At 48.7% G+C, this 18,677-nt stretch overlaps 1 protein-coding gene across 1 annotated transcript; it reads right to left on the reverse strand.

The window, feature by feature from the left end:
• Positions 1–2: 2 nt before the first annotated feature.
• Positions 3–15,805, reverse strand: THBS1 (thrombospondin 1). Its single transcript, XM_078448479.2, has 22 exons — positions 15,622–15,805; positions 14,933–15,028; positions 14,117–14,676; positions 13,116–13,191; positions 12,617–12,816; positions 12,382–12,504; positions 11,376–11,469; positions 9,750–9,923; positions 9,277–9,453; positions 8,806–8,979; positions 8,423–8,550; positions 8,159–8,311; positions 7,570–7,788; positions 7,008–7,115; positions 6,331–6,490; positions 6,099–6,217; positions 4,594–4,828; positions 4,185–4,412; positions 3,743–4,014; positions 3,211–3,308; positions 2,967–3,106; positions 3–2,130 (listed from the first exon to the last, which is right to left on the reverse strand). Exons 2-22 carry the CDS (start codon positions 14,997–14,999, stop codon positions 2,123–2,125), a joined length of 3,513 nt encoding a protein of 1,170 aa, XP_078304605.1. The 5' UTR covers positions 15,000–15,028; positions 15,622–15,805; the 3' UTR covers positions 3–2,122.
• Between the last annotated feature and the right edge of the window lie 2,872 nt (positions 15,806–18,677).

Genomic DNA, 18,677 nt, shown 5'->3' on the forward strand with positions numbered 1-18,677 from the left:
AGTATAAATATAAATTTCCATATGATTTATTGTCGTTCCTTGTACGTAACAGTAATATACAAACTTACACTGCTTTTAGAATGTAAAATGGATAAAAATGTGTACAAAAAAAGCACATTCCTAGAAAAAGGTATTGGTAAATAGTAAAAACTGGGGGGTAACAAGCGAAAAACAAATCAAAAACAAAACAAGAACCCCAACAATTCTTCAATTCAGTGTGCAAACATTTTATAAAAATAGAAATACTAACTCTACAGGCAGTATTTCCTGATAAATTATTTAAATAGCGTATCTACACAATCTGAGATCTATTCCAAAGGCAATGAGAAAATAATTTATAAAAATAAAGCAATGGTATATAAGATAGAAAAAACATAACTTTCAGAAAATGTATTTAACATTTCAATGCTATTTCCTTATTGGGAATACTTTTCTGCAAAGAGTTTTTATACTATGTACAACATTGACTTTTTTTTTTTTTAAGGTACTACAGTAGCTTTAAGTTTGTAAGACACTTAAACTCTTTCTGCTTGATCCAAAAATTCTTTACTCAGTCACACAACAAATGAGGTAATATTTGTATATAAGTTTCACCTTTTTTTTTTTTTCTTTCCTCTTTTGGAAAAATGAAAAAGTGTAGATGCTTTTCTTCTCCCTGGAAATAGGCACAAGGGATAGGGTACAACAGTATTAAAGGACTCTTGGCTTTCTTTTTCAAAGTTACAAACACTAGCAAATGGGCAACTGATTCCACTTGAAAAGACAAAAAAATCCCAAATCATTCACTCTGAGCACAAAGCAAAGAGCAGCCTGCTCTGCTGATTTTCCTTGTGCCGTTCTTGTGAGAGATTTGCTGATAAATCTCCACTACCTGCTGTCAAACACTTTCCACGTGAAACCTAGATTCCAGGTAGAACAGAGTTAATAAATAATCTGTATTTACAATCTTACAGTCATGAAGACTCCTAACGAAGATGATCCAGATAGTCCTTACGCTTCTTCCTGTTCCATGAATAGTCTTTCAGACAGATCCTCCAGAGTAAGTAAAAAATAAATATTTTATATTGTAAAGTGTTTGTAAAACAAAAAAACCCAAAAAAACAAAAAACAAAAAAAAACAAAAAAAAACCCCAAAAAACAAAAACAAAAAAACCAAAAACTACAGTCTAAGATAGGTGGAAAAGTCCATGACACTCAAGAAAAAAAGAGAAAAGGAATGTTTTAGTTGAGAATTTTGTGCCTTTCTAACCATAAAAATACAAGCCCGGCTGCCCGTCTCTTTGGAGGCAGCCCGGTGCTGAGATGGTAGGTTTTGTTATTTTCCTGCTACATCTGCACCAGCTACATCTGGAATAAAACTGACAATTTCATGGTAACCAGGCAGTGGCAGCCAGCACAGCCTTACAATGGTTTAATTCTCATTCCCTACTTTGGCCACTGCAGGTGATGTCTGAGGGATGGGGTTCTGGGAGGGAGTCCCAAAGCCAGTCTTTCCCTCCCCTCCCTGCTTCTATTTAAGTGCCTATGTACGCGGTTAATCAGCTAACACTGGTCAGCATCATGAAATCCAGCAAGTCTTTCAATCCCCTGAAAATGATTCAGTACCGAACGAACATGTAACAGCTCCACGTTTTTTTCATACAATCATCTCTTGGGGCCACGCCCTCCCCTTAGGGCTTTGGCCCCTGCTCCTCCTCTTTCTAAGGGTCAAGCATGGTGGTTTGCCAATTCTAGTGAGTCCTCCCTTCTCCCACACGCCTGAAAACGCTTTGGAGTCCACTGCTCAGAGATGGCCTCATGCTAGCACCCTACCCTGACAAAAACAGAGTGGGGCAGCCACCTGCCCACGGACGTGGGGGATGCTTTTGCTTTTTGGAAAGCAAACCAACGTAATTATTTCTGTTCGTGGAAGATTGTCTTTGCATTCAGAGGCTGTATGCTGAGTCTGATTTGGAAAACGGCATTTTCTTGAGATAAGTCCCATATCCTAGGAGTCCACAATGATACGCAAGCAGAGAAAAGGCAGGGAGGAGTGATCCTAGGGGTTTTCTTAAGCCCGTGGTTCCAGAAGGTGCAACACCAGCATTGGTTAGGATCAGTCTTTTGATCAACAGTTGGATGATTAGGAATCTGTTCAATAAACAAACACATAAATAGATAAGCCAATTCATTCATGAAGGCACTAGTGTTAACAGTTAACAAATGAACCTTAGCGTAGCTCTACTTTTATACTGACAAAAGCTTAAGACTGTCCACTTGTTAAATGTTAATGAGCTTGACGGAGCAGGACCTTCCAGAGTGTATGTACACTATGCTTTCTAAAGCCTTCAGTGTTTAGGGAGTGTTCCACGTTCAGACTCAAAGATTACGTCATAATTTAAATCTTGAGTAAAATCCGTCTTTTTACTGACTGATCCTGGTAGGCATCAGGTCTTGGCCCAGTAAACATTAGACATTGTGTGGTAGGCCCAGCGCTGGACTTGAGGCTCAAGTAAGCACAGAGAGAAAAAGACTAAAAATAAACTGAAGTTCTAATGAGAATTAATTGAGCCCATCAGTCTGACAGTAGTATACCCTTTCTACCCTTAGACACAAGGAAAGGCTGGGCAGGCCCTCTTATGCTTCAATGTTGGGAATAAAACTAAGTAGTGTGTAAGGCACAGAAACAGGTCAAACTTGAAAGTAGTATTCATGGGGTCCAAACTGTACACAAGTTTGTCCAGTTTATCTTTCTACTGGGAATGAGAGCACAGAGACTGCTACGCAAACTGAGGTTCTGAACAAGGAGTCCAGATTTCATAAGCCACAGCCTATAGGCCTTGTTTTTATCGTGGTCTTCAACAGCAAAATAGAAATAACCCGGTCTCTAAAACCGTCTTTTAAACAGATGCTCCCATAATGGGCACTCTCAATACTAGTCTTAATTAGAGATGTCAAATGTGGGTTCACTGTATCATTGCTCCTACCTCTGCATTCGTATTTCAGGTCGGAGAAGAACACCATTTCTTGAGAGAAGACAAACAACCCCAGTCTACCTCCAGCATAGGTTTTGTCGTAGATGGGTCCCGAGTCAGCCATGATTTTCTTCCCTTCGTACATCACCACTCTGCAGGGAAGAGAAAATCTCGTTAGTGACACTCCTAATTTTTGGCCGCCTCCTCCTTCCCCATCAGTGTGTGACTAAGTGAAATGTAATCAGCACCATCTTACCTAATGAAACCCGTCTTTGGTCGGTGGCTGAGACGCCATCTGTAGGCAGTGAAATCTTTCCAGCCTATGTGACGAGGGTCATGCCACAGAGTGCGCACCTGAAGGAAAAGGAAAAGGTTGAAACATGGCTGAATCAAGATTTCTATTTCATTCTATAGGAAGGAGTACTTGAAGGGTACCAAATGGGCCTAAATTAGAGGTCTGCAATGTTGGATTTTTTTCCAAGACCTTTCATTTGATGTGTGGCCTTGAATCAAGGAATCATGATGTGTTTCCTTGAAACACAGGAAGCAGAAAGAGGAAGGAAAGTTTTGTTTGAAGAGGCTGAAACGGTCTTTGGATTTGAAGGGAACTCTTGGCTACAGGGAGCTCCCCTCTCAGAGGCCGCCATTTGGTTTTTACAAAGCAAAACTTAATGCTGGGGTTGCTGGGGCAGAGAACTTGATATCTAAGACTGCCTGGGGCTAGTCTTGGCCAAAGCACAGGGTCCCTAGTGCTTGTCCAGCACCTTCCTCGGGAGCCTTGTTCTCACCTGGCCGGGGGTGTTTCCCGTGTGCCAAAGGGCGTTCCGTAGGTGCTCGCCGGGCCCTGTTGTGGAGTTCACCACTTTCACAGAAAGGCCTGAGTATCCCTGAGCCCTAGTGGGGTTGGTGTCCCAGTAGGACTGGGTGACTTGCTTCCACATCACCACATAAAAGCGGCTGCTAGACTGGTAGCCAAACACGAATCCAGCATAGTCATCATCCCTCTCAGTGTTGATGAAGAAGGTGCCACTGAAGTCTACTGCATTAAACTCATCATAACCTAGAAAATGAAAATGAGGCCAGATGTGGGTTAACAGCTGCAGCCCTTCAGAAGCTCCTGGGTTACATTCCCAGACATCCATAATACTTCAGGGAGACACATAAGTGCCAGGTTTTACATTTGCTTCTTTCCCGTGTATGCACTTGTCTTTTGTTTGGAGAACTCCTTACCTACAGCAAGTCCTGGATCGCAGTTGACAGTCTGGACGAGTTCTTTACCCTGATGGCGCACCACCCAGTTAGGGTCATTTTGGGACGTCCCTTTGGGATCTAGAGGAATCATCTGGAATCGGCGGAAATCGGTCTCACTGATATCAATGTTTTCGGGACAGATGTCATCGATGTCTGGCACATTATCATGGTCAAAATCATCTTTGCAAGCATCACCTCGACCGTCACCTAAGGTCAAAAAAGGCAAGAATTCAGTGGAATTTTGAAATCTTGCTGGTGTCAGAAATTCACTCTCTTGTCTAAGTTGGCATATAGTGTTTTCATCCTCACAATTTTCCATTTGGTTTTGCTTTTATGGTCTCTGAGAGAGCCATGGTGTCAGTCTCTTAAAGTGGCTCCCCTAACTCACCATCAGAATCCTTCTGGTCAGGATTGGGCACGAGTCTGCAGTTGTCCCTATCATCAGGAATGCCATCGTTGTCATCATCATGGTCACAGGCGTCTCCCTTGCCGTCCTTGTCATGGTCAGCCTGGTTGGCATTGGGCACATAGGGACAATTGTCCAGGTTGTTCTGGTGGCCATCTTCATCAATATCCTGATTGTTGTCACAGGTGTCTCCGATGCGGTCTGAGTCAGAGTCGAGCTGAAAGAGACAGAAGCCAATGGTAAACTGAGGTATAAGTCATGACTGTTAAAGATGACTTACAGAAGATTCTCCCATGTTTAATATGGCCAGTGGGGTTGCAGGTCTGTAAGTTTCTGCCAGAAGAGAGCCAACCCTTCCAGGAGATTAAATGATATTAAAGAAATAAAATTTATGGTAAGACCCAAACTCCACAAACAGTGGACCCTCCGTGCCATTTGCTCTGCAACGTTATCCCAAAGATCCAGAACTTTATTGTTCTGGCCCCAAAGCTATTTATCCTATTGCTTTTTGTTTTCCAGGACCTCATAAGAATAAGCACTATGAAGAAAAAGCTCAATCTATCATTTCTATAATCTTATACAATTTTCTTTTTTAAAAAGCTGGATTCTGGGGTGCATGGGTGGCTCAGTTCACTGAGTGCCTGGCTCTTTATTTTGGCTCAGGTCATGATCTCATGCTTCATTGGGACAGGGCCCCACGTTGGACTCTACACTGACAGCACAAAGCCTGCTTGGGATTCTCTCTCCCACACTCTGTCCCTCTCCTGAGGGCTCGTGCCCGCCCTCCCTCTCTCTCTCTCTCTCTCTCTCTCTCTCAAAATAAACTTAAAAAAAAAAATCTTGTTTCTAAGTTTCTACAACCAAGCATTTGAGAAAAGAAATGCCTGAACTTACATTGCTAGAAAATTATGGCCAATTACACATGAAAAGAAATATTTTCAGACATGGAATCTGTTCTGGCTCATGTATATTTGTAGCACTCTCTCACATAGGTAGAGAACAGAACGATCTGTCTGTTAGTCTTCAAAATTAGCTGGCATTGCAAACAGGAATTTGAGCTTTTGCAAGTATTTTTAGTTGGAGGTTTTTTAACAGCCAGATTCTATCCTTAGCCATGAAAATGGTCATTAATTTTTTAAGAATCTTGTCTTCCATCTCAGTCTTAGAAACGATTAACGTTACCAGAGTAGTCAGGTTTTTGCTTTGTGTAATTTATGTTGACGCTGGTAGATCACACAAAGTAAGTCACATGGACCTTACAGAAGACCAGAGTGAAGTTACAAGATGGTCACACAGAAGATCTCTGGGACTCTGCAAGGAGCTCTCATCAGGCAAACTGTGTGTATGAAAATACCACAACTGGGCTAGGAGACCTCAAAGAGCCATGGGCACAAAACAGTTTGAACTCTTTAAGTGCTGTTTTCTTAGAAGCCTAACAGGAGCTATTCCAGTATTCTCCTGGGAGGCTGTGCAAGGGGTCCACCTACCTGATCTGGATTGTGTTCCAGGGGGCAGTTGTCACACTGATCGCCGACCCCATCCATATCCGTGTCCCTCTGGTCCACGTTGTAGACGTACTGGCAGTTGTCTCGTTCATTGAGGATACCTGCAGGGAACAGGTGACCAGTAAGGGCTGGAATCTCTAGCCTCTGACGTTTTGTTAAGCCACGCCCCCATATCCGGGGCTGCAGCGAAGTAAGATGGCCCCTGGCACCTTACCATCCCCGTCGATGTCAGCGGCGCAGGCATCTCCTTCCCCGTTGTTGTCTGTGTCAGCCTGATCTGGGTTGTGGTTGTAGGGGCAGTTGTCACAGCGGTCTCCCACGTCATCCCGGTCATAGTCATACTGGGCTGGGTTATAGTGGAATGGACAGTTATCCTGGAAAAAAAAAGGGAGTATTTTACAACACTGTCCATGCAGCCAGCTCCAGCCTCAAACCGTATGTGTTATATACAACTGCAAAAATCTAACATTTTCTACTTCATGATCACTGTAGAAGTTAAAAACCGGAGCATAATGAATGAAAAACAGGTTCTCGTTTGTTGTGCGTCAGTGAGATGGAAATATAAGGACACCATCCCCATTCTTTGTAGGCTGAAATAAATTGTCCTGCAACTCAGCTAAGAATGTGAAACATACCTGGGGAGCAGAGGGTCCTTGTTTATATATTGTCATTTCTTGTTCAAATTAGTGGGGGTGGGGATGGAAGGTCGAGATGAAAAACCAAAACCCTCATGTAAATATTCTCTTGGCAGCATCTAGGCATTACAACTACCAGCGAATGACTATTAGCTTCTATATACACATTTGGTTGGTTTTTCCTAGTACATGTACTGTAGTTCCATTGAATCCTACTAAGCAGAAGAAGAAAAGGACGACTGGAAAGCATCCTTACCCTGTCATCTGGGATTTTATCATTGTCATCGTCGTCATCACAGGCATCGCCAATTCCATCCTTGTCATAGTCTTCCTGCCCGGAGTTGGGAAGGTTGGGGCAATTATCCTGGAAAGAGAGGACCCACATGACAGCTGCAGACCGTGTGCCCGGCTCTCGGCTCACGCGTGGGGCAGGGCCCCCAGACACAGCACACCGAGAGCGAGTCGGATGCTGCGCTCCCTGATGGGGTGTATTTTTTAACAGGAAGACAAGAAATTAAGCATTTTCCTGGGGGCATAGATCATTTGTAGAAATGCTGTGTGCTTTATGCGTGCTGGGAACGCAAGTCCTGCTCCACTAGCGTCTGGGAGAAACATGACCAACTCTGGAGCACACCAGCCAAAAGGGTCTGCCCTGTGCACGTACTTGGCACCAAGTGACTTCATGTTAAGGATTTGTGCCGTTCTGCCTTTGTGTAATTTCATCTGTTGGTTTCATTTGCAAACTTCAGGCATTTAAAATTGCGTGGCCTCTTCTATGGATCAGGGGAATGTGGATTCTTTCAGGAGGCAGGCTGTACCTTTTTGCAGTGGTAGGTGGCATTGGCCACGCACACCAGGTCCTCGTTGGGCCAGCCGTCCAGGTCCGTGTCCTCACCGCAGATGATGCCATTGCCTGCGTAGCCGGGCTTGCACTCACAGCGGTACATGGGGTCACTGTAATGGCCCAGGTAGCTGCACTTGGCGTTCTTGTTGCAGTCGTGTGTCCCATCTGTGCAGGGGTTGCGGGGCTTGCATACCTGGGGGCGACAACATCCTGATGTGCATATGCAGAGCCTTCAAGAGTCCCCAGATCCCTCTCCTCAGTGAGGAGGAGTGTGGGGTACTCTGTCCCTCCCTCTTCCCTGGCCCCTGCGGGTGTCCTAGCCCATCAGCTCACAACTTGTTCCAGAGCAGCATTTTCAAACACGACGGACGATTTTTCCCCTGCTGGCTTTACAATGGGGTTGTCCTGTCCTGTTTCTAAAACGTCGACTGGACACTGAGCCTTTTCCCTATTTCTTGGTGGAGGCTGTGAAATGCCATGCCCGCCTTTCTTGGCGGTTTCAGTGAAGGACCCCCCCCCCCCCCCCCACCACACACACACACTGGTCGTGTGGTCTCCTCTACCTGTTTGTTGGCGGTGGCATATTCCACACCCCGGCCGAAGGGCTGCGGGCCAGTGAAGCGCGGGGGGCAGGGCAGACAGTTGTAGCCCGGGTCCGTGTTCTCACACCTGTGCTCCCCGTTGTGGTTGAAGCAGGCGTCAGGTACTTCCTTGCACTATGGGAGAAAATGACAGTTTGCCTACTGTTCAGGGAACGCCGCCCGAGGGGAAGACTGCGAATTCAGCCGTTTTTCTTAGATCTAGGCACTCGGCCATCGCTTCCTCACCTCATCGATGTCTTTGCACTGGATGCCATTTCCGCTGTAGCCGGGGGGACAAGCACCACATTTCCAGCTGCCATCAGGGTAACTGGTACACTTGACCCCAGCAAAGCAGGGATTGGACAGGCATCCGTCTGGGATGAGAGAGACAGGCAGATGGTGGGTATAAGCGGCTGTTACTGCCACACTCCTCACAAAACAATACGGTGTGAAACATTGTGGGGAACATGTTAACTGTTCACTTGTTGAGGGGACTCCGAAACGCCAGGTGGACAGTGTAGTCAAAACACTCAGGGCCATTCACAGCGGGAGCATCCCCCGAATGCTGACCATGGGTTTCAGTTACACAAAAAACCCAGGGTGGTTTTATCCGGGGCCACATGACTCACCAATTGGACAGTCCTGCTTGTTGCAGATCTGGTTTTCTGTCGCATCACCAACGCAGTCCTTGCCTCCAAACTGGGGTGTGGGGTTGTTGCAGAGCCGGCTACGTGTCTGCACCCCTCCTCCGCAGGTGACAGAACAGATGTCCCACAGTGACCAGGGACCCCAGCCTCCATTGACTGCAAGAAAGTGAACCACATGCCAAAGTGAAGGTCCATTTTCTGACACCTCACCTCTCCTAGAAGACTCTCCTCACTTTGTCCGAGAAACCTCTCCTACTCGGACACAGGAGGACCACGTTTGTGAAGAGGGCCAGTTTGAAATGGTTTTCTGTTTTTTTCTTACAAGAAGCTGCTCAGCATGCAGGACTTGGCTTCTACTTGTTCCCGAGGAAGTAACCTTTCCCCCCTCCATGGCCCGGCAAACAGGAGGCCGTGGGTGCCCAGTCCGCAGGGGTGCGGCACGTTCTCACTCACTGGGGCACGCGTCTCTCCTGCAGGCCTTGGTCTCCCGAGCTTCGCCTTCACATGGCTTCCCGTTCATCTGGGGGCTAGGGGAATTGCAGAGTCGGATCCTTGTGATCACACCGTCACCGCATGTCACAGAACAAGACGACCACGGGGACCAGTGGCTCCAGCCGCCATCCTGTTTAACTAAAATGCAAAGCTGATGGTTACAGGGTGCTTACCAGGGGTCAAGCTCTATGCTAACCATTTGAAATGCATTACCTAGGTGAAATCCTTAAAATAACCCTATCGAGAGCTATTATCCCCAATGTGCAGTTGAGGAAAGAGCCGCAGGGAGGGGAAGCTGTGTTCAGGGGTGCACAGGTGGGCAGAGTTGGGGTTCAGATTCAGACCATCTAGAAACTGTCCCCTTAAACTCTACGCTCTGGAAGCAGACAAGGACAAGTCAGCTCTCCACACTCCTAAGGGGCCACGATGCTCACATCTCTTGTCACACTCCTGAATGTGGCAGGTCCGCGTCTGGACGGAGGAGCCCTCGCAGCGGTTGTTGAGGCTGTCGCAGGAGCGACCACGCTGCTGGATTCCGTTGCCACAGGTCACAGAGCAGGAGGTCCACTCAGACCACGGGGACCAGCCATCATCCGCAGAGTCGCTGGCTGCAGAGGAAGCGGGGTCATTTAGTGTACGATAACCAAGATATGCTGTTGTTTAGACTGTGCTCCTCAGGACCTCCTTCCTTTGCCAGAGGGTGAAAGGCAAGGGGTTTCTTAGGCCAACAGCCAAAAGGTTTACCCCCTGTCATTGCGTTACAGCACCGGGGTCAATGAAGGCTCAGCCTGGGTCAGCACCACGAAGCCTTCTCCCAGTAGCATATGTTCACCTATTCATGGGGTCTCCTTTCTCAGCATTTCCAGTGGCTTTCCCTTTCCTGACTGAAGAGAGCTTGGTAGGCATTTCTAGTCCCAGGCTTCCAAGACCAGGAGATCTGCAGGCAGCTTATACGAGTCACTTTGGACATCGGGGGAGCCACAGACCATGTGTCTGGCAGGTGAGCTGGAAGCAGCATCGCTGCTCTTGGCTCTGGCTCCAACTCGGTCATGAGGTTAATCAGTGCGCTGCTCCTCTTACCCTAGCATGTGGGGCCTGCTCTGTGCAGATTTTAACAAGACAAGGGGTGTGTTTACTAGCTGCCCAGGCACCAGGACTAGGATCGCATGTAGCTGTATCAGACACAGGACCGAGAATTTGTTTCTCTTGCCATCAGCTGGAAGTCTTCCTAGCAATCCTGGACTGAAGTCCAGGACTCCACTAGTCTCCAGCTGGCTTTGTTCCCTTGAGCCCACACCTGAAGTGTATGCTGAGCAGAAGCAGTTACCCAAGCCATCATCCCAGTGTCAGTATCGTTAACACAGCCTCGATGAGACTGCTTGTCCTGAGCTGTGGCCAGTGTGGAGTGTGTAGGTATAGGGGTGTGTGTGTGTGTGTGTGTGTGTGTGTGTATGTGTGTGTGTGTACAGTGAGTGCTACTTTCCTGCTTTATTTCTTAGTTGTGATGAGGTCATTTTTATGACCTGTACATACTACATTCAATATTGACTCAGCAAAGTGATTAACTTATACTGCCCACAAAAACCAGAGGATAGGGTGTCTGCCGTGGAACAGTATGGTGTCTGGGAGAAGCTCCCAGGGCCCCGAACCTGCTGTCATTCGTAGGCCTCTCTCCTATTCCTGCAGGTAAGACAGATGCAACTTTCAGACCCAATTAAGTCCAAAGCTTGCACTACAGACTGTCTATTTCTCTGCTGAGATTTTTCTTAACTCTAGGCCATCATGTTGAATTCTAAAAGGCAGCCAATTTAGAGCTAGTGCTGCTACAAATTCATCTCTCCTTTCTTCAGAGCATCAAGTCAAAATTAATAAGCTATACCAAGATCATTATCGCCTATATGGCAGCCAAGCCATCAGTTAACCAGATGCTGCAGCAAGAAACTGAATTAAAACACACAATGGAAATGGGGGTGGGGCTCTAGTGTCCTGTTCAGCGGTCCAGGGTTTATGGAGAACTGAGCTAGTCACTAAGGAATGGTTATGAGGTTTTAAGAACTTACGCCAACACCGTGGGCAGCATTCTCCATCGGGAACTGTGGCATTGGAGCAGGGCATGATGGGGCAGGACACTTTTTTGCAGATGGTAACAGAGTTCTGGAAGGCAAGAGGGAGAAATGGGTTACTAAGTGTGTGGCAGGCAGAAGTTTATATACTGTAACATTTCAAGATGAAACACGGTCCTGGGTATCAATGCTCTACTGGAAGGACTTTAGTACATCTGTCTGTCCTATTTGTAGCCACCATACTGTGGAGGCCATTCTAGTGCTAGCTACTTGTCACTCCATGCCCTAGAGAGGTCTTTCTTGATGGCTACATAGTGGCAGAAGTGACAGCACAAAGAATTCATCCAAAGGGAACCACTGAACATCAGGAGTCAAGTCTTTCCATCTGTGTCTGAAAATGAACTCAAAACTCAGCCAGGGCTTTTAAATTTTAAAATGTTCTCTTTATAGAGAAGAGATCAATGAGCATTTTTCCCGCTTCACATACAGATCTGGATTTGTATTTAAGCTTGGCTTTGCTTGGTGAGTCAGGCAAACCCTCCAAGCAGCTTCCAGTGGCACTCGGGACAGCTAGTGACAGACATCGCCAACAGTGCTATCGGAGGTAAGTAGACAGTTATGTCCTAACGGTGTCGGGCTAAGTGATTTGAACAACCAGTACTGTACTATGGGAATCTCGGGGTCATTGCTGAATACAGGTCAGGGGCTGGGAAAATAAAAGGAATGTTCCAACCAGGTCTTATTTACTTAACATTCAACACTTAGCCTTTGAACTAAACCAGGCAAATTAGATCAGATGTCTTAGCAGACTTGTCTTTCAGATACTTGGCCTGGGGTATAATTAAGACTTTGAAAAACATTCTGAGAGTTTCAAGATTTTACAGAGGTCACAACTGCGTCTGGAGAACAATCCACTTTGGTATCAGGCCATCTGGGTATTTCCCTAGAGACTGGCCCCAAACACATGCCATCAATTCGTACTTCAGTCTGTAACGATCCCCACCTGACAGCGACACTCCGTGCAGCTATCAACAGTCCATTCCTCGTTATTCCTGTACTGAACTCCGTTGTGGTAGCAGAGGGGAGGCCTCCTCAGCTCATTGGCCAACTCCTTGTTCTCTTCAGTCTAGAAGGGAGAGAAAGGCCATTAGTGCCCAACTTCATTTTCAGTCACTTGGGGTCACCTGCGATACACCTTCAGCTGCTCATGCTAAAGGGCTGGGGGGAGGGGCACTGACCACTTTGCGGATGCTGTCCTGGAGCGTGGTCACGATGGTGCGCAGGCCCCTCAACTCCAGGACCATGCTGGACAGCTCATCGCAGGAAATGCCACAGATGGCTTGCAGATCCTTTGTCTTGTGGCCAATGTAGTTAGTCCGGATGGCAGGGCTGGAGCCGTTTACCACATTGTTGTCGAGGGTGAGAAGGACGTTGGTAGCTGCCAAGGAAGAAAGCAATACAATGAGGAAAGTAATGGAAGGTCTTCACACGGCTGCTCTCACCAGCCAGCCCCTGGAGTTCCTACTTGTAAAGACAGGACACCTGGGGTGAAGGACACAGGTGGAGGGGAGGCACATGTATAAAAGGGACCTTCAAGAGTGATCTAAAAGAGTATCTTTTAACCAGGTCACCTGGGGTAATTTAAGCATGACCACCATTACTTAAGTTTCTCAGCTTGGTTTGGGTGGCGCTTCCCCAATTTCCTCATATGCCCCCCCAAAACAGAATGGTACTCACAGCTCGAACAGCCTTTGTTCCTGAGGATGGCTTCTGGTGTGGTTCCGAAGACGAACCTCACATTCTGCAGCACCCCCTGGGGGCAGAGAACACACATTACTTGTCGAGTAGTGTTGAGTGGGGGCGGGGGAAATGGGTGGGAGAGAGGGTTTATGCCAGGAAAAGCACACAAAGGAGGTTCTAACAGTTTGAAAGAGCGCGCTTTAAAGATCACCATGTCAAAATAACACGCCAACATAAACTGCCAAACAACTTCACCATCTTAATTGGGTCTTCTGCCAAGTCTTCAGTATTTTACAAGGAAATCAGTTTTCAGCCCACTTGGATACACAGGAAATGGAATCGGACACCAAGGACAGAGGATATAATGACACTCTCCAGTGTCAAAGAGTTAGATGTGGGAGTTTCAAAGCCCGGGTTGCAAAGATCGAGACGTTTAAGCAAGGAAGAAGCCGTGGCAGCAAATAAGCACTATTTTAACCTTTTTGAGAGCGGCTCCTGGGACTGGCTACATTCCCATGAGGAATCAAATGGCAAAGTGGTAAATACCATGCTCACACTACCCATTACGAGCTACATTACGGTTGGTAGAATGCATGTAAAGTAAGCCCTTTCCTTGCGAATAGCATATGAAGGATCTAAGGCTTGAACAGGCAGTTCTAGGAAAACCACTGCTTGCTTCTGTCAGTGGTTTACGAAGTGTGGTCCCCAGAACACCAACATTAGCTTCACTTTGAACTTGTTAGAAATGCAAATGATCAGGCCCCATCGCGGACACACCGAATCTGAATCTCTGCGAGTAGGGGGCAGGGTGCCGCAGTATGTGTTTTAACAAGCGCTCCAGGTGTTTCTGATGCGCCCTGAAGTTTGGGAGCCACTGCCTTGGTCCCCAGGCAGTATTTGCTATACTGGAAACCCTGCCTCTCCTGCTATAGCGCTCCTGACAAGTCAGCTGCCTAGCAGTCGAACCCAAGGACCAGGAACTGGAGAAGAGGCCTCACCTGGAAATTGTCATTGACACCTCCTTTTGCGATGCGGAGTCTGGCAACGTTGGCCAGGTCCCTGGTGAAGATGCTTTGGATGGGGACATCCAGCTCGGCGTTCTCCATCTTCTCACAGTCGATGTACAGCTGGGCCCTGTCCTCCTGCACAAACAGGGTGATGCTCTTCCATTGGCCGGTCGCCAGGAGCGCTTCTTCCACCGACACCACATGCTGCATCCCCTGCACGGTTAGGCTCAGGTCCAGGGTGCCCGCCTTGCCGTTGGAGACCACACTGAAAACCTGGCCAGAGTGGTCTTTCCGTTCTATGGCCAGCAGTGTGCCTCGGGTCTTCTTCATCTGCCTCAGGGAGGCCAAGAGAAGGAAGCCTTTCTCTGCCCGCACAGCATCCACCAGGTCTTGGAACTTGTCATCAGGCACAGGGGGGATCAGGTTGGCATCCTCGATGCGGAAAGCTGGGCTGGAAGAGTCAGGACCCTTCACCAGCCGGCGCCCAGAGCCCTTCCGGGCAGCGCCCGTGAGTTCAAAGATGTCGAACACGCTGTTGTCTCCCCCGGATTCTGTTCAACAGAGGACATACAATGAGCCTTCTAGGCTGTGGCCAGGGATGGGGACAAAGGGACAGGGCGAACACTCTGGGCAACCAGTGAAAGCACTAAATAAATGCCATGGTCAGAGGAAAACTGCGTTCTGATGTTCAATCAGGGCTCTGGGGAGAAACAGCTAGCAGTGGAGAGCATGACAGGGAGGCACACGTGGGGTAACCAGCACCTTCTCATCTTCCCTCCCCTCTCAAAAGGTATCATACAGACTCACCTGGAATACGGTTGGAGCCACATACATGCAACAGGAAGAGGACACTGAGTCCCCAGGCCAGCCCCATAGTGGAGCTGTTTGTGCCCAGCAGGGAGCCTGTAACAGGAAATACAGATCCTCAGAGGCAGCCAAGCAGGGAGGGTGGGCAAAAACTGGGGGCTGGGCTTGGGGCCAGGGCCCTGGGGGATCCCCCTTTGGCCCCACATTTGCTGGAATGAGGGACAACAGTATTTACTTTGGACAGGATATCAGAAAGAAAAAGAATCAAGGGGAGGAGACAACGGTTTTAAAGTTGGGGGGTGGCACTGGGGCAAAGACCAACAACTTGGGGACTTTCCCTTGGCAAGTCGAGGGTAAACAGTAGGACAAGGAGCCGCAGTTTCGGGGGTGCAGGGAGGCACAGGGAACTAGAGGTCTAGACGAGTGACAAAAAAGGTGTAGGGAGCAATGGAAGAATCAAAGAAAATCTTGTGGAAGGGGCGTCCTGACGAGTTGGTTTGTGAACCCCAAGCGGGAAAGAATAGTTCTGGAGCCCTTCCACGAGAAAAGTCTCCCATCAGCTGGGAGAGACAGCGGGGAAAGGCGAAGAGGTATGAGATCCAGGGTCCACGAGGGGCTGGAGCCTCGGAACTCGAGGTGTCTGGCCAGGGCAGCACCCGGTCCTCGGCGGCCACCTGGGGACTCCTTACCTGTGTGCACACGGGTGCAGCGACCCGGAGCGGCGGCTAGGGAGCAACGACAGGCGGCGAGTCCCGGAGAGGCGCGGGGCGAGCGGGGCGCCCGAGGAGGCAGCGGCCGCCGGAGTCGGAGGCAGCGCCGGAAGGGCTCGCGGGAGCCGGGACTCTGCGGCCGGCTCGAAGGCAGGAGCTGGCGAGGCGGCGGAGCGGCGCGCTTTTAAAGGCGCGCTCACATTCCTGGGGATTCCTCTGGCCAATGGGAGGCTGCGGGGCAGGAAGCGGGAGGGGGGCCAGTCTGGGTTCCTCTCTCCGCCCCCCGCTGCCTGGCGCATAACTTTCCAGCTAGAGAGTGAAGGGAGGGGGGAGGCGGGGGTCGGGGCCGAGGAGCGGTGGAACTTCTCAGAAAAATAGGTGCCCGCCCACGCAGCCTTGGCGCACTCGCGCTCGGCACTTTGGATTCTGGAGTCCGGTGTGAGCGCCCCGAGCGGCGACCGGGCTTGGGCCGCTCCCGGGCCCATAGTGGGGGTGGGGGGGGGGTGGGGGGGGGCGTCGTCGGGCGGGATTTCAGGCAAACGCGTCTCCTTGAATACCTGGGCGACGTTTGACACTTGTGCACCGAGACCCTTTGCAAAGCCAGATGAGTCCGACGGGGTAAATGCGGCCAAGAGAGAACCAGTCGTTAAAGAAGTTCCCTCTGGGGTTATTTGGGGGCCCTCTTCCATCCACCGGGGGGGGGGGGGGTATGCGACCACGCGCTCAGCCTCGCCCGCCCTTCGCCCGCCCCCCTACGGGCGCTGGGTGCGGGGCGCGTCGGCCAGCAGGGCGGTGAGCGGAGCTCGCGTTCCCGCTGCCCGTCGGGCACATTTTCTGCAGCTGCCTGGCGCGCAGAAGGTCGCTTCTCGCCCCGGCTACGGCGTTCCCACGGCTGGCCGCTTGGGGGCGGCATGCGTATTCTGATGAAGGGCACCGCGAGGACGGCTTCTTTCTAGTCAGGAATGTTAAGGAAACTTACTCCTGTCCTCTTCCCCCAAGCCAAAACTGAAATTGTGTCTTGAAAAACAGTTTTTATGCCCACTCGTGCTTCTTAACGTGACTCCCGGTTGGAGGATTTGCGGAACCATCTGGCTCTGGGGTCTTAAACTATTTACAGAACAGACCCAGAAAGTAATACGTTACCCTCTGCCTATCATTTTATTTCCCCTTTTCCTCCCTCAACGTTCTTTTCATTTTTCAGCTCCCGAAACCGAGGTGTGGGTTACATTTCTGCGGGTGCACCAATTGCCATGAGCGCGGCTGCTTAATGCTTCTGTCATTGGAAGTCTGGTCTCCAAACCACCGTCTCAAGCCAGCATGACTCCAGCTGCCTGGAATTCCATTCATCTCTTAGGGCCGGGATGTCAGCAGCCACACTTCCCCTGCTGTGGCCCTGCACTGTCAGGCTGGCCCTGAGACACAGGACGCAGGTAGTAGCCTCACCAAATAAGGAGCTGTGCCACAGGCTGGGGAAAGCCCTTTGGTTCACGTTCCTTCTCAGTCCTCACACCTGGCAGGACTCCTAACTGCTGGAAACGCCCACGACTTTGCCTTCATCACAAGGGCCCTGTCGCTTTTCTTGTGTGGGAGTGTTGTGTGAGAACGTGCACGTGTGTGCAGATTGCGGCATCCGTGTTTTCTAGTTACTCAGTATACATCAAGTGCTTCTGGAAGATGACAAGTATGTTCCTAAGACACGTCTGTTGGTTGCTCAAATAATAACTAAACCTGACAGTCAGATAGATTTCACATGTTGACAGAAATAAAAGTTTCTATCGGATGATTCCTCAAATCAGATTCCTATTGTGGAAGTCATAGGTAATGACTCATCCAAATAGATCTGAAGATTCCAGAGGCAGCAGCCATATATGTCCCTTTCCTTCCCTAGCTAGCTAGCATCCTGTTTGCTCCTGGAGAGGCATTTTTTTTTTCTTTACAATTGCCAATAATTCTTCATAATATCAGCTACTTAGGAACAGTGTTTGGAGGGATGGCATGCTGATGCCCCCCGCCCCCCATTCCTTTCGCCCACTTGCTATTTTTATACAGATCAGCTGGGGGCTTCAGGTCTCCAAGAAACCCACAGAAGCAGGATACATCTTTTCTTTTATAAAACAATCATCTCCCCTGGGCTTAGCCACAAGGATAGAGTAAAAGCTCCCTGGAATGCCCCCTCAGGGCTAGCTGCTTCCGTGACTAAGGGACCTTAGGAATCCCTCTGGATTTTTCTTGGAACTTGGCTTCTTTCAACAAAACAAGAAGAAGAATTTCATCCTCCAACATGTTTTACGGCTACGAAGGTGACCTGTATGGTGGCAGGGAAGAGCTGTCTTGTCAAAGAAAGCTGACAGAGGTGTAGGGGTTATTTATCTCAAACACAGAGGCCTTCCTCAGGTCACAAAGGTCCTTCTGTTGGAAGGGACCCATCACGGTGGAAGGGGTGTTTGGGCAGCTGTTAGAAACTCACACACACTCCGGCTGCTCCGTGTGTGCTGCACATATTCCCCAGAAACCTAAATAACCTCTGGGAAGCTTTGAGAGAAGCAGGAATGAAAAAAAGAGTAAGAAAGCCTACACCTTTAATTGGGGGGATATTGTCCCTCTTGTGTGTGTATATCCACATTTACAAATGCTGGGATTTCAGGCCAATAATCTGACATGCACCTGAGTGATGGGTGTTCCAGGGAGACGGTCCAGTTCTCTCTTTGCCAAGTTGCCATCCTTGAGGATTATGTATTTAAAATTAAATTGTAAGGCATATGGCATTTTGCTGTAGGATTTCCTTTTTCCAAGTTCCCCTAATTGGATGTGGGATTGACCTAAAAACACTGCCAGTAAATAGGAGGAAAGGACTGTCAGTAATACCTAGTTTAAAAATGACATGCGATTAAGGAGAGCAAGATAATTGAGAAAAAATTTTGCTTATCTAGCAAAGAACAGCAAGGTGGGCTGTGATTTTGTGCAGGGATTCAAAAAAATACTTTGCAGGTGTTTAGCCGTGGAAAATTTCTTCGAAGTGAGCAGCACCCAAAAGT

Source organism: Panthera onca, chromosome B3 (assembly GCF_046562875.1).
Source record: "Panthera onca isolate mPanOnc1 chromosome B3, mPanOnc1 haplotype 2, whole genome shotgun sequence".
NCBI lineage: Eukaryota > Metazoa > Chordata > Mammalia > Carnivora > Felidae > Panthera > Panthera onca.